General features: G+C 35.1%; 1 protein-coding gene across 1 annotated transcript in view; it reads left to right on the top strand.

Moving 5' to 3' along the window:
- The window catches only part of STXBP3 (syntaxin binding protein 3), a 56,801-nt gene that overhangs the window by 16,868 nt on the left and 23,280 nt on the right, over positions 1-16,653 (top strand). The window contains exons 4-8 of the mRNA XM_019457699.2: positions 1,718-1,794; positions 4,227-4,305; positions 5,633-5,733; positions 9,708-9,862; positions 14,390-14,480. Of these exons, the coding sequence (XP_019313244.1) occupies positions 1,718-1,794; positions 4,227-4,305; positions 5,633-5,733; positions 9,708-9,862; positions 14,390-14,480 (503 nt within the window). The remainder of the gene's footprint in view (positions 1-1,717; positions 1,795-4,226; positions 4,306-5,632; positions 5,734-9,707; positions 9,863-14,389; positions 14,481-16,653) is intronic.

Below are 16,653 nucleotides of genomic sequence, written 5' to 3'. Positions count from 1 at the left end.
AATGAACAGACACTCAACCGACTTAGCCACCCAGATGCCCCTGACTTATTTAACTTCTGAATCTCAATTTTCACATCTGTAAAATGGCAATGAGTATCTTGATCTTGTTGGGCTATTGTGAGGTTTTAGATTAATATTTAACAGCCATTCAGGCATCCTGTAAAAACCTTTTTGTTAAATCACTTATTAGTATGTATCCATTTTTCAGGGAATTGAAGAAGTGGCACTTTCTGCTATTAATAACCAGACATTTCAGATTATTTTCAAAGTCTGTGTTCTAATAAATCATAGCACAATATTTTAACATTTTAACATGTACATTACTCACCAAGCATAATAGTATGTATGCGTAAGATGACTATAAGGCACTTGATTTTGAGTATTAAGTAATAAAAGTAAGTTTGCACAGATTTAACTTTAATCTTTTAAAGGTGAAATTACAATAGTTGGGAATGGAGATTAAAATTAAATATTTCCTTGGAAACCTTATTTGATATCCTGTCTAATAGAAGCTGTGATAAGTCTATACTTTACTAATATAAATGTAAGAATGAGAAGGTGAATCACCATATTTACCAGAGAAGTTCAACAGTAGCCTTCCTTGCCTATCAGGTTAATCTTTTTAATTGTTTCCAGGGCTTTTGCCAGCATTAGTCTTGAAAAGTGGTTCTCTTGATTTGTAGAATAATGCTTAATTTTTTTAAAATATAGCTTTAATAGTTAATTTGACAATTTAGAGTTTACTAGTTTTTTGTGGTTTTTGTTCGTTTTTAATGTTTTGGGGTTTTTTTAAGTTTATTTTTTTGAGAGGGAGAGACAGGGCAAATGCAAGCGTGGGAGGGTCTGAGAGAGGGAGAGAGAGAATCCCAAGCAGCCTCCACACTGTCAGCACAGGGCCTGGCCCGATGCAGGGCTCAAACTCCTGAAACTGTGAGATCCTGACCTGAGCCGAAACAGAGTTGGATGCTTACTGAGCCACCCAGTCACCCCTAGAGTTTACTAGTTTTAAATTCACTTTGTTTTATATTTGTTAATTTTATGAACTTCTTAATTTCAATAATAAAAATATAACAGTAAATTATGGCGATATTTCATTGTTAAAAATACTTTAAAAATATTGCGTAGTTTTAAAAGAGTAAGAGTTAATTGGCAGTGTATTTAAAGAATATTATAGCAGTTAAAAACTTGGGTTCTGGAGTCAGACAGATCTGGGTTAGAATCCTACCTGTTCTACTTTCTAGCTTTCAAGTTACCTAACTTCTTTAAGTCTCAGTTTCCTAATTTGTAAAATACTTATTTTACCAGTTTGTTATATAATAATTATTAGAAAGTTTAACAGATAAGTAATGTTAAGGACTTAGCCTGATATCTGGTATTATATTTGCTATTACATTAGAATATTTTTAAAAAGAAATACAAATTTTAATTTTTAATGCATTTTCTTGCTTCATGGCATGTTGATTGCTTACACTGGTAGATGTAACTATGAAATAGCTGTTTCATCCTTTTTTCTTATGATGATTACTTAGCCCAGAATTTAGGTTTAGGGAAGATACAATTTTGGGATTTTTTAATTTATCAAAGGGAGGCCAAAAAAATGTTAAACCCAGGATATGTTAATGTGTTTCCCTATTATAAATAAGTATAGTTTTATTTTAAAATTGTTTCAAGTGTATAAATACTTGGTTATATAAAATGGACTTTTTTTTTTTATTAGTTGTGGAGAATATTTATAGGAATCGAGAACCTGTCAGACAAATGAAAGCTCTTTATTTTATCTCTCCAACATCAAAGGTGAGTATTTTGAATCTTTAAAAAGTATCTTCCTCATTTATCATTGACATCATTTTCTCATAGGCAATTCAAAGCAATAAAACATACTTTATTAGAAAAATAGTGCCATAAACTAGTTTGCTTAGGAAAGTTTTTCTGTGTTAGAAAATTGTTTCATTTGCACTCTTAATGAGAATGTATAAATGAAAGAATTCTCCCCTCATATCTGAAAGCAGAATTTAATTGTATTAAAATGATGAAGTTTGAGTAGTTTGTTACTCATGCTATTCCTATGCAACCATATTTTTGGAGGATAGAAATGTACATAAAAGAAATAGTCTTGGATTAATCCTTTATCGTAGTTACTTCCTGTAGCATACATGTGTGTATATACACATATATGCATGCATATATATGTAAATATATCTTTTACGTCAAAGGAATTAGTTTATAATCTGTGATTGAATGCATATTAATGCCAAACTTTTAGAGCCAAGTAAATATCAGATTCCTTTATTCTAATTTTTTTTTTAATGTTTATTTATTTTTGAGACACAGTGTGAGTGGGGAAGGGGCATAGAGAGAGGGAGACACAGGATCCAAAGCAGGCTCCAGGCTCTGGGATGTCAGCACAGAGCCCGACGCAGGGCTCAGTTGTGCTACCCAGGTGCCATGTCAGATTCCTTTATTCTGTACAATATTTGAGAATGGATTTTCTAACACATTCTTTGGCTGTTACATTCATCCAGAATGTTAAGTTGGCAATTGCAGTTTCATTTCTTTTGATTCTAGCAGACAGCAGGAAAAAAAACAGATATTCACTATTTAGTTTCTATATGCTGGCTGCTGGTGGGTTTTAATGACATTTTATATCTTAATGCTAATTCTTATCATTAATAGATTAATAGTAGAAAAGACTGTGTGTCCATTGAAAATGAGATTTCTAGGAAATTTTAATGATTTAGGTAAATGTTCATTTTTAATGTTAAGTGACAGAAGCAGGATACAAAATTGTATATTCAGTAAAGGAGCAAAGGGCTCAGAGAAAATAGTACCTGAATGTGACTCTTTTTTCTACTATAACCAACTCCAGTTTCTCTTTCTGTCCTGAATCAATTACCTATTGGGCCCCATAGCCCTATGGGTACCAGCGAGGGCTTGAGCTTATTGGGTAGTAGTGGAGAAGCCTAGTGAGAGACTTCCTTCCTTAGTAGCTGGGTAAGCACCTTAGACACCAGCATGAGAGTGTTCCTAGCCAAAGTCATAAAATGACAGATTTCTGAAGAGTTTAGCTGTACGAGATCTCTGAACCCCAGGGGAAAGGTCATTTGGTGAAAAAGCAAAGCCCTGGTGGTTTGTCTGCTTATATACCTACAGCCCAGAGAAGGAGAAATCTTTTTGCCTTCCCCTCTTGTAGAACTGCCTGTATTTAGGATTCTCCAGCAACAAACCTAAACCTTCAGTGAGTTAACAAAGGAAAGCATCAACACATCTAAGTGAGCCAAGCTGCCAGAAAGAGGAAGTTCAGTAAGAATGAAGAAAATATAAAATATAGCTGCTTAGAGAGAAGGATGATGAACTGAACAGAAAAATGATAACACATAAGAAGAGTCTAGTACAGCATATAAAAAACTTCCTGAAGTTCAAAAGTGTGTGATTTCTCCATTAAATGGTTAATTGCAGAAGAGGATAATCACTATTGAAATTTGAATTAATAGCCGAGTTAAAATGGAATATCTCAAAGCAAAAAAACCCAAAAAACAAAAAAAAACCCCAAAGTCATGGAAATCATGGGTGAAAGATAAGAGATTGCTGGATTGATCTATGAGGTCTAACAGAAATAGTTCTAAAGTTCCAGGAGAAAAAGGAACAGATGGAGGAGAGATCATTACATTCTGTATTCCTCATTTTTGCTTTTAGATCATTGTATCTTTAAAATTACCAGCACTGAGGCATGCAAGAACTACCAGACTTTATTACCTGCCATTCCTCTCCTTGCTGTCGTCTACCAACCTCTCGGTCTTTCATTATCCCTTAACAATTTTACTCCTAGCTCACTGTCACTCTCTTCAGCACTTTCCCAGTTACAGTCACAATGCTTTCATCATCCAGGTAGATAACATTTCCAGTATGCTTATTGGCTTTTCAGTTCCTTGATTTGTTATCTTCTAATGGTCTGTGTGGCTTCAGCTTCCCAGTCACTGGATCGTTCCTGGATCTTCTCATTGCCAAAACAGTACTCTGTTTATACATATTACCTTACTACTTCTTAGGTTTTTAGCTGTTACTGCTAGACAACATAGCATTTAAAAAAAATCAGCTTATAAAGTAAACTTTGAGATAGTTAAGGTTTTGTTTTATTATTGAAAAAGAATAATCTTAGTTACTTCAAAAGCTAGCACGTTTAAATTAGTATTTTGTTAAATGTGTATTAACATCTAACCTTTTTTAAGTCTGTAGAATGTTTTTTACGTGATTTTGCAAGTAAGTCCGAGAACAAATACAAAGCAGCATATATATACTTCACTGACTGTAAGTAGCTTTGTAAAAGTATTGCTTCATTGTTTAAAATCCTATTAATTATAAAGTATTTCTTATAGTACTATTATAATATTAACTTTCTATTTATTGCTTGTTCTAATTAGATTAGAAAAAATCTAAAAATATAAGATCATATCTATCCTAATTCATATTAAAGTGATAGAAAATTAAATTCTGAGTCAGTCATTTTTGCTGGTATACAATGGTGGGGGGTTGGTAGTGAGAGCTGTATCTCAAATTTTATGCTGATGAAGGAGGAATTCTTTTTTAAATCTAAGTTTTAATTGGGGATTTGATTATATAATCAAAAATAAGACCCTTTGGGACGGTACTGGAGAAATTGCCATCTGTTTGGCAAATATTAATGGAGAGAATCTGTCACATTTCTCTTGCAATGCCATATGTTCAGATAGAAAGCAGCTAAACAAAAGCATCACAGAGAAGTCCAGACACACATATAATTCTGCTTTATGTTATATCTTACATAATTATTTTGCAAAATAAAAATGCTGTTCATCTAAGTGTAGTCTTAGTCTGTGCTATTAGAAATTCATTTTAAGCAGTATATTGTTTTTCCTAGAAGTTATTATTTATCTCATGCCTAGTAATAGTTTCCATTTTAAATATGTCATGCCATAAGTATTTGTGTTTTAAATAACTGTATTACACAGAAATTCATGTTTATAGAAGTTATAAAATTTAATGAATGTGAAGCCTCTTTTAACTTAAGGAATCTTGAGGCTAAAGAACATCATGTTAAAAGACACTAGGACCCAATGGTTGATGTTCCAACCTAGATTTAATAGAGATATAGACAGGTAAAGGGAGGGTGGAGAGAACAGGCTCTGGATTAGTCTCAGGATTTCCTGACATTAGAGAAGGTCTTGAGATACAAGGAAAAACTAACTATTTGTGTGGGATGGTTGCACTTAGTGCCACATTTTGAAAAGCAGTATAAATTCCTAAGAAATTCTGAAAGTCCTATGAAAGTTTATTAAGCCATGAGTTTGGATCTGATTTTCCTTCCTAACAATTTTAGTTTGCTGTGTAAGCAGCTCTCTAAGGAAATAATCATAAGTTATGGTGCCTATGAATGGGGAAAATGGAATTTCTGTTATAGCCCTGTTGGCTAGAATACGTTTGCTCTGTAAAGTGAAGAAAAATATTTACATATTGTCTCTGTCCTCATAGTAAATTGCTTTGTGAAAGTCACTAATTATATGTAAAAAATAAATATTCTTGCATGTTAAAATGATTTATTCCAAAGAATAAAAATTTAGATGGAGTTATATGCTTTGATTTTTCCCCCCCCTCTCAGTTTGCCCTGATAGTCTCTTTAACAAAATTAAGACTTCTTGCTCCAAATCAATAAGAAGATGTAAAGAAATAAATATTTCCTTCATTCCACTTGAATCTCAGGTACTTTCTTGTTTTACTTTTAATTTTAGTTTATAATGGATTTAAAATTTTGGTTTTATGAGCTTACTTATTAATAAGGTATATCTTAAAGATGTTTTATATGTTATGTATTTGGTGAATTTTGAATGATCCACAAATAAATATTTCTCATGATGAAGGAAAGGAGAGGAGCATAAATTGGAACAGAACATTATGAAAGTGGAGCTTAAATTTCACAGCTGCCACTAAGTGCTGTGTATGTCAAGTTTTACAGAACTATTAGATTATGAAATGAAAAGATTTTGAACACAATGTTAGATGACTCAAAAGAAATAACCTTTAGCTTCTGTAACCATTTGTGATATTAAAACAAATGTTCTTCAACAAATTTTTTCTATAACATTATATAGATTGCATTAATTTATAAAATGAAGGGTTTTAAAAATTCATTTTGACTTTGGAATAGTTATGATCCTTCAATTAATAATGATGGTGATAGGAAACACCTATGTAGTATTCTCCATGTGCCAGACACTTTCCTAAATATTTTCCGTAAATATATTCATGTAATCCTCATGATAGTCCTATGAATGGATGGTAATTCTGTCTTCATTTTAAAGATGGGGAAATCAAAGAAGTTAAGTAACTTGCCCCAGATCACACAGCTAGTGCATTGCTCAACTTTGTTGTGCTCTGTTCTCTGTGTTTGGATTCTAGCATTTCATAGAATTCTAATAGTTTACTGTTGTTTGGAACTATAAGGTCAATATTTTAAGAGAAATAAGGGTCCTAGAAGAGGAATTTTTCTTTTTCTTTTCTTTTTAAATGTATGTTTATTTTTGAGAGAGAGAGAGTGCAGGGGAGGGGCAGAGAGAGAGGGAGACAGAGGATCCTAAACGGGGTTCTCCCAGCCTCGACCTCACAAACCATGAGGTCATGACCTGAGCTGAAGTGGTCGCTTAACTGACTGAGCCACCCAGGCACCCCAAGAGATTTTTCTTTTAAGCTATTGCTATTTTGGGCAAAGAAAGATTATAATCCAGATTGTAAAATTTTAAGATATCTGTTTAACGTTACACTATTGCCAAAGGTTACCTTTAGGCCTGTTCCTTTTAATGTGATATGTAAGTTTAAAATAGGGTGAAATGGGCTTTCTAAATGATGTGGGATATGAATAGTAGTGTGATAAATATTATAAACGGATCCAGAGCATCTGCTGTACAGATGGTAAATATAGTTTTAGCCTCAAAATTCATCAAAATTCTGCAGTTGCTCTATTTGAAGGAGAGATTTGTGTAGCTATCTGACCAATTTGATTGGTGATGAGAATAACTTGTTTTTGTCTATATAGAGAAATCTCATGAGAATCTTCTTACTGTGTCTTTGCAAAATGTGATTATTTAAGGTCCTGTCTGGTTTGTTTTTCCCCTAAGAAGTTTTTGCTTTTATTTCCTTGATAAGCATCTGAGAGTTTACTTAGTAACTATAACTGTTACAGAGAAATTACAGTGAAAATGTTTTCAACTTTGTTTGCAAGTGAAGATATAAAGGAAATACTACTAAGTGCTTTGAGCTAAGAGCAAAGGCCTATGTGAGCATTTATCAAGGTCTTGTGCAGTGGATACTGTCTGCCAGATGCAAAGTCAGATAGGATAGTGCTCCAAAGAAGACAAGTTGGACGGACATTAAACACATTTAGAGGTTGCATGGAGAGGAAGGAGGTTGATTCACTCCTGAATTTATGAGTCCAAGAGATTAAAGAAACCTCTTGCTTTACTTCTTACAGGATTTAAGATAATTAGTGCTATCACATATACATTAAGGCAATTAGAGGGAAAGCATTTAAGAATGTAGGGAAATTTGATTACAGTGGATCTTACAGAGTACAAAGAGTCTGGTGTAGTTAGTAGGGAGGTGTTTAGGTAGAAATAGAGCTAAGCCAGTTGTAGATTAGCAAAAAAAGTAGATGAAAGTGGCAGGGGTGGGAGGAGTCTTTATTTAAGGAGCTGACTGTGGGTCATAAAGTTGAAGAAAATATTTGGCAATGGTCTGAAGGAACATGTATGGTGGTAATGGAAAGTGGAGAGGAAGAGGAGGAGGGAAATGGAAGAATGGAAGAAATGTGAGAGTAGAATGAAAATAAGGTCTAATATTCTCTTTGGTTCATTGGAGTATTAGCTTAGGTTAAACTGTTGTGATAACTCCCTAAATCTCAGTTCATTACTGTAGCCAAGTTTATTTCTCATATTTTTGTCCATTGTGGTTTGTCTGGGGCTTTGCTGTATATTCTCTTCATTCTGGAACTGAGGCTGAAGGACTAGCCCTTGTCTGGGACATAGCAAAAGGAAAAGAGAAATGTTGGAGACACACAATGGCTTTTAAAGCTTTTGTGGGGAGTAGCATGTGTCACTTCTACTCATGTTCGAATACCCATAGCCAAGGCTGACTTTAGTGAGTGGGAAGTATACTCTTATAGGGAGAGGCCCTTAGGGAGGGGCAGTAAGTATTTTTGAACAGATAATATTATCTACTGTAGTGTAATAGTATACTAAGAGAAGTGCTTGTTGGCAGTTAATATAATAGCCAAGATTTTGAGCAACACAGACATAAGTGGATTAGCTATGGCTAAATCTGAATCCATGTGCAGCCTGCTGCTGTTGGTTATGTTCAGAGAAATGAATGTACAATGAAAGGAAACTTTTCATGAGCAGGTTTATTCATAATGCAATAGTTTAGCATGTAATGTTTATTACATACTTACTTTTACACTCAATACATCATCCTAGGCTAAGAGAGATTATCATCATTGTTTAAAAAAAATAAAAATTGGTTTAATGAAGAACTAACTCCCAACCCTAGTAAAAGAGCTTCTTCTTTTGTATTCATTTTTTAAAAGTTTATTTATTTAGAGAGAGAGACTGCGTGAGTATGAGTGGGGGTGGGGCAGAGAGAGAGGGAGAGAGAGAATCCCAAGTAGCCTCCACACCATCAGCACAGAGCTGATACCACTATCAGTGCGATTGTGACCTGAGCTGCAACCAAGAGGCGCTAAACCGACTGAGCCACCCAGGTGCCTCACTTTTGTACTCTTCAAATAACATAATAATAGTAAATTTCTAATGCAGTTCTTTTTTTAAATATTTATTTTTGAGTGAGAGAGAGCCACACATACACAAGCGGGGGAGGGGCAAAGAGAAGGGGAGAGAGACTCCCAAGCAGGCTCCATACCATCAGCACAGAGCCTGACACAGGGCTCGAACCCATGAATGGAGAGATCATGACCTGGCCGGAGATCAAAAGTCAGTTGCTTAACCGACTGCGCCACCCAGGCGCCCTTCTAATCCAGTTCTTTGCACATAAGTAAATGTTTTTGTTAGTTGAAAAAATGTGTCTTTGAGGTTTCAGTGTGGTCTATGATTAGACCAATTACTATGTCTGGCACAATACTGTGTCTTTTTGGGAAACATATCTCTATTTTAAGGACATGAAGAATATAAACCAAAGAATTGAAGATACATATCAACTATGGAAAATTTCTAGGTTATTCTCTAACAGATTAAGATTTTTAATGTATGTCAAATATATAGACCAACTTTGGCTTTGTTGTATTTCTTTGTGTCAGGTATTAGATTTTTAGTTTAGTTTGACTACCTCAAATTCCTTCATCTGTTGCACAGGTAGTAAGAAACAAATAGTACAGTATGAAACAAGAAATGAAGGAGAGAGGTAGACTAAGCAGGAAAGGAGAGTGGGAAAAGAAATAAAGGATGAAATCAAGATGACTGAGAGAAAATGAGATTTGATTAAGGTAAAGACACAGTGGTCTCAGGAAACAGCATGGTTAAGCAAGTAATTTTTTTAATGTCCCAAATAATAGCCACATTTGTGTGTGTGTGTGTGTGTGTGTGTGTGTGTGTGTGTGTGTGTGTGTGTTAAACCAAATCACCAATTGACACAGTATGACCTTATTTTTTTTTTGGGGGGGCCTAACTTAGGTTTATACTCTTGATGTACCGGATGCATTCTATTACTGTTACAGTCCGGACCCTAGTAATGCAAATGGAAAAGATGCCGTTATGGAAGCAATGGCTGAGCAGATAGTTACAGTATGTGCTACCCTGGATGAAAACCCTGGAGTAAGATATAAAAGGTAGAACACTCAATACTGTCTGTATATGTTATGCTTTCTATTTGATCTCCAATATAGAGGTAAGTAATATCTCTGGGCTAAAGTGTATTGGTTTGCAAGGTTTACTTTGCAAACTCCATGTAAAATTATGCTGTTCAAATAGCAGATTTAAAGTTTAAGGTTGAAATTTCCAAGCAACTAATAGCCCCCTGTTACTAAATTTCAGAGCTTAAATTTGGTATAATTTGCAAGCACTTTTTTAAAAATGTTTATTTTGAGAGAGAGCATGTCAGTGGGGAGGAGGTAGAGAAAGAGGAGAGAGAGAGAATCCCAAGCAGGTTCCACACTGTCAGTGCAGAGCCCAATATGGGGTTCAAACTCATGAACCCTGAGACCATGACCTGAGCTGAGATCAAGAGTTGGACACTTAACCAACTGAGCCACCCAGGTGCCCCTCAAATAAATAAATAACTACATTAATTAATTAATTAATTAGTTATTTTAAAAATTTACATCCAAATTAGTTAGCATATAGTGCAACAATGATTTCAGGAGTAGATTCCTCACTGCCCCTTACCCATTTAACCCATCCCTCCTCCCACAACCCCTCCAATAACCCTCTGTTTGTTCTCCATATTTATGAGTCTCTTCTGTCTTGTCCCCCTCCCTGTTTTTATATTATTTTTGTTTCCCTTCACTTATGTTCATCTGTTTTGTCTCTTAAAGTCCTCATATGAGTGAAGTCATATGATTTTTGTCTTTCTTTGACTAATTTCACTTAGCATAATACCCTCCAGTTCTATCCACATAGTTGCAAATGGCAAGGTTTCATTCTTTCTGATTGCTGAATAATACTCCATTGTATATATATACCACATCTTCTTTATCCATTCATCCATCGATGGACATTTGTGCTCTTTCCGTATTTTGGCTATTGTTGATAGTGCTGCTATAAACATGGAGGTGCATGTGTCCCTTCGAAACAGCACACCTGTATTCCTTGGATAAATGCCTAGTAGTGCAATTGCTGGGTTGTAGGGCAGTTCCATTTTTAGTTTTTTGAGGAACCTCCATACTGTTTTCCAGAGTGGCTGCACCAGCTTGCATTCCCACCAACAATGCAAAAGAGATCCTCTTTCTCCACATCCTTGCCAACATCTATTGTTGCCTGAGTTGTTAATGTTAGCCATTCTGACAGATGTAAGGTGGTATCTCATTGTGTGTGTTTTTTTTTAAATTTTTAATGTTTATTTATTTTTGAGAGATAGAGATACAGAGTGTGAGCAGGGTAGGGGCAGAGAGAGAGACATACACAGAATCTGAAGCAGGCTCCAGGCTCTGAGCTGTCAGCACAGAGCCTGACATGGGGCTCGAACTCAGGAGCGGTGAGATCATGACCTGAGCTGAAGTCAGACACCCAACCGACTGAGCCACCCAGACGCCCCTCATTGTGGTTTTGATTTGTATTTCCCTGATGATGAGTGATGTTGAGCATTTTTTCATGTGTCGGTTGGACATCTGGATGTCTTCTTTGGAGAAGTGTCTATTCATGTCTTTTGCCCATTTCTTCACTGGATTATTTGTTTTTTGGGTGTTGAGTTTGATAAATTCTTTATAGATTTTGGATACTAACCCTTTATCTGATATGTCATTTGCAAATATCTTCTCCCATTCTGTCGGTTGCCTTTTAGTTTTGCTGATTGTTTCCTTTGCTGTGCAGAAGCTTTTTATTTTGATGAGGTCCCAGTAGTTCATTTTTGCTTTTGCTTCCCTTGCCTTTGGAGACATGTTGAGTAAGAAGTTGCTGTGGCCAAGATCAAAGAGGTTTTTGCCTGCGTTCTCCTCCAGAATTTTGATGGCTTCCTGTCTTACATTTAGGTCTTTCATCCATTTTGAATTTATTTTTGTGTATGGTGTAAGAAAAGTAGTCCAGGTTCATTCTTCTGCGTGTCGCTGTCCAGTTTTCCCAGCACCACTTGCTGAAGAGAGTGTCTTTATTCCATTGGATATTCTTTCCTGCTTGGTCAAAGATTAGGTGGCCATACGTTTGTGGGTACATTTCTGGGTTCTCTATTCTATTTCATTGATCTGAGTGTTATTTTTTAATGTTTATTTACTTTGAGAGAGAGCATGTGTGAATGAGCGGGGGAGGGGCAGAGAGAGAGGGAGAGAATTCCAAGCAGGCTCCCTGCTGTCAGAGCAGGGCTCAAACTCAAGAATAGCAAGATCATGACCTGCGCAGAAATCAAGAGTCAGATGTTCCACCCTGAGCCAGCCAGCTGCCCCCCAGTGGCCATTTTAAATAGATTTTCTGTTTTTTTTAAAGAGCTAAAGTTTGACTTTAATACCGTGTACCTTTATTTATTTGCTTCTTTTTAAAAATAAGATGTACTGTGAGGCACCTGGGTGGCTCAGTCGTTAAGCATCTGACTTTGGCTCAGGTCATGATCTAACATTTCACAGGTTTGAGCCCCACATCAGACTCTTATGCTGACAGCTCAGAGCCTGCAGCCTGGTTTGGATTCTGTGTTTCCCTATCACTCTCTACCCCTCTCCTGCTCGTGCTCTCTCTCAAAAAAAATTAACATTAAAAAATTTTTTTTAATAAATAATAAAAATAATAAAAATTTACTGTAAAGTGCATAAATGATATATATATCGCTTGATAAATCATTCCAAAGTGAACATATCCCTCTAAACCTACCAAGGTCAAGAAATAGAACATAAACAGCATCTCAGAGGTTCTGCTCATGATCCTTCTTGATCACTACCCCCTTTTTTCTCCCCAAAGGTTACTACTATCCTGACTTTTAACATGTATTTTAGTTCTGCCTGGTGTTGAACGTGGTAAAAATGGAATCATATGAAATTTTTGTTTCTGCCTTCTTTGTTCAACATTATGTTTTGAGAGTCATCCATATTGTTGTATGTAACCAGACAGCTTGGATTTTAATCTCTGCTAATTACTAGCTGTGTGACCCTTCTGCCCTCAGTTTCCTTATCTATGAAATGGGAATGATAGTACCCACCTTATTAAGTTGTTGTTAGAACTCTGTAAAGCATTCGGGATAGTACATGACACTAGTAAAATGGTAGTAGTAAATATACTATGGTATTACTAGTAAGTATTATCACTCATTTCTTTTTTAAAAGTTTCTTTAAACATTTGCATGTGTCATGTTTGTTGGCTGAGCTGTTTAATTTCAAATTCATATACTTTAAGTTACATTAAAATCCTACTTGTAGTTTCTCAAAGCATTCCTTTATGTCTTATGGACTGTTAAAGTGTAATTCTGACATAAAATTATTTCCTTTTGAAAATACTCTAAAGCTAAACATGTAATAAATTTTTCTTTATAGTTGCTATTTTATTTTTAAGGTATAAAACCTAAAGAGTCTTTCACTCTTGGAAGCCGTCACAATGAGATTTTTGAGATTGGTGTGCTAATTGAGGAGCCTTTCACAGAATTTTTCCCTGTAGATTCAGAAGTTATGCTAATGCCACTGGTCATGAAGTTGTAATTTAAACTATGATTTTATCATTTTAGAAGACTGATATACAAGACTTTATGCAAAAGATTATACTGGAAAGCTAATTAAGTGTTAGCACATTGGGATATCTCACACTGCTAGTAGGAAGGATAATTGGTCAACTCATTTGGAGAGTAATATGCTAGTATCTAGAAAAGTAAAAATGTTCTTCATGATTCAGCAATTATACTTTTAGATGTAGAAAAACATACATGGAGGTATATTTACAAAGATATTTGTTTCACTCTTGTTCGAAATAGTATAAAATTGAGAATGATTTAAATGTCCATCTTTAAGGGGAGGCTGGGTGGGTATCTGACTTCAGTTTAGGTCATGATTTCACAGCCCATGAGTTTGAGCCCTGCATCGAGCTCTGTGCTGACAGCTCAGAGCCTGGGCCCAGCTTCAGATTCTGTGTCTCCCTCTCTCTCTGCCCCTCCCCCCACTCATGCTCTGTCTCTGAAAAATGAATAAACCTTAAAAAAAATTTTTTTTTTAAAGTCCATCTTTAAGGGGATGAATACATAGAATCCAATATAATTATATGATGGAAAATTGTGTAAAACTAAAGTGAGTAAATTTGGTATGTGTATATCAACATAGATATCAAACATATATAACATATACTATTAAACATATGTAAAATAGTAAATATATATAACAGCATTGACAGGAAGAATACACACCAAATTCATGACAGTGGTTGCTATTGGAAGTGGATGGAGGTAGAGGAGAAGATTAGGAGTTGGGAAGGAAATAAAGGGACCTGCAGTTTTATTTATAATATATTATTTTCTTTAAGAAAATTTGAAGCACATATGATAAGGTTTACATTTGTAAAATCCAGACAAATTGGTATAATATTGTATTTGATGTATTATTTGAACTTTTCTGTGTTTATAAAGTCTTTTAAATTAATAAATTATTGCATGGTTTAATTTTAGAATTCAGCTTTATGCTAGTATAACATGTGTTTTGAAAGAAGGATAATTGTTTGAACATTTTTTCCACTTATAGTAAACCTCTAGATAATGCCAGTAAGCTTGCCCAGCTTGTTGAAAAAAAACTTGAAAACTACTACAAGATTGATGAAAAGAGCCTAATAAAGGTAATGTGTAAAAGGCAAATAGTGATTATGAACAAAGTCTGTCTTACTTCTTCATAAACCAAAAAAATTATTGTTCATTTCCAGTGTTGATTTGAGAATCATTGATATAGATCCCCAGTATTGATTTAAGAATAATTAATATAGATGGTAGAGGGAACCTTAATAATGTTGTGGTTTAGTGGGGAAGATAAGAGTTTTGAAGTAAGGACTGTGTCCAACTCCTGGTTCTGCCATTTTTAATTCATAGATATGTTAGTTTGGACAAAAAATGTAAGTTCTCTGTGCTTAAGTTTTTTAAACTGTAAAATGGGGATAATAAGGATACCTATTTTATAAAGTAGAGGGTTAAATGAGTTATTACTTTTAAAGTTCTTACAATGATGCTTGCTGAGTAAACATTTAATAGTTATTCTTATCTTACTGCTAGCTCTGTGACTTTATACAAATTATTTACTCTGAGTTGTATTTTCATCTATAAAATGGATGCGATAAACATATAGCTTGCTTGGTTGGCATGAAGATAGGTGAATTAACATGTTCAGCACGTATAGGAGTTTAATAAATGGCAGCTGTTATTATCTTATGAAGACAGTATAAAGTAATCAGAGACTGAGGTTGAGTCCTGGAGAATAGCAGCATTTAGGCTTGCGTTGGAAAATGAAGAGTCTGAGGAAACTGAAGGAGGTGGGGCCAGGGGGCTCGGAAGCCATATTAAATGAGCAGAAGAAACTGTTGACAGTTTAGAAGAGGAGATGGGCAAGGGAAACCACTGATACAGTGTTCTTTAATAAGTGAAATGAAAAAAATAATACATAGAATGTAGTGGGAACATAGGCAGTGGATTAATCTTCTAACTGGAGTCTTGGAAGGCATCCCAGAGGAGGCTCTTGAACTTAAAGAATGAGTACAACATGATGGAAGAAGGGGTTTGTTGCTTGGATAACAGGATTCTTTGGCAGAGGCATAGTGAAACAGGGAAATTCACAAATACCTGCACTGGATTAGGAGGGTATAAGCTTAGATATAATGTTAGCTTACAACTTTTAAGAGTTGCTAGAGGTCTGGTGAAAGCTGTTCTGGTGTAGTGATGAAGACAGTGGCTCAGTGTGTAGCATAGTAATAGTCAATGTATGTTGAATGCAGGAAGAGATACATGATGGGTATGTTAGTAAATATCCTTTTGTCAGTATGTTAGTAAATATCCTTTTGTCCTTTATGATTTCAATGAAAAAAAACCAAAAAACGGCAAGATCCACACAAAAAAACAAACTTGTACTTTCCATTTTTCTGCCTGGGAAATTATACATCCTTCAAATGCTTGGTATTTTTCCTTCATTTGAGAACATGATGAAGTGTCACATTCTTTTTGAAGCATTTCGTGACTCTTCAGGTCAAATGATACTTCCTCCCACGTATTGTCATAACCCCAAGCCCTGATATAACACTTACATTGCACCATCTTTTTCATATTTGTATTTTTGAGGACCTATAACTTAAATGTATTGAAGGCTTGCCAAATCCTAGGCACTAAGTGTTTCATGGTGTTATTACATTAAATCTTTTTCTTTTTTTTAAGTTTATTTGAGAGAGAGAGAGAGGGAGGGAGGGAGGGAGGAAGGGAGGGGAGGGGGAAGGGGAGGGACAGAGGATCCAAAGTGGGCTCTGTGCTGATAGCAGAGAGCCTGATGCGGAACTCAAATGCACGACCCGTGAGATCATGACCTGAGCCCAAGTCAGACCCTTAACCAACTGAGCCACCCAGGTGCCCCTACATTAAGTCTTTACAATAATCTTATACAGCAGAGGTTCTGGTTATATTTTGTTTTACAAATGAGAATACTGAGATATTTAAGTTAAGCAATTTGTCCAAAGTCATTTAGCAAGAAAGTGGTCAAGACTGGGCTGATACCTGGATCTATGTGATTCCAGAGCCTGTATTCTTAACCACTGTATCATACTGTCTCAAGGTTTAAATGAGTAAATGTTAAATAAAACAATTTTTAAAGGTCTTTCTCATGTAATTTACTTATATCTGATATATGTAAATAAATAGGAAATATCTATCTAATGAGTTGTAGTTATTTCTGACTGCTTTAAATAATAATCCAAATAATTTATTATTTTCTAAAATAGAGCATATGAAAGATACTAGTATTAACAATACTTTTCCTAG

The sequence above is a fragment of the Panthera pardus genome, unplaced genomic scaffold (assembly GCF_024362965.1).
Source record: "Panthera pardus isolate Hobbes unplaced genomic scaffold, ASM2436296v1 HiC_scaffold_11, whole genome shotgun sequence".
Lineage (NCBI taxonomy): Eukaryota > Metazoa > Chordata > Mammalia > Carnivora > Felidae > Panthera > Panthera pardus.
The sequence above is the reverse complement of the archived record's forward strand: the minus strand, read 5'-3'. Positions and strand labels throughout refer to the sequence as shown.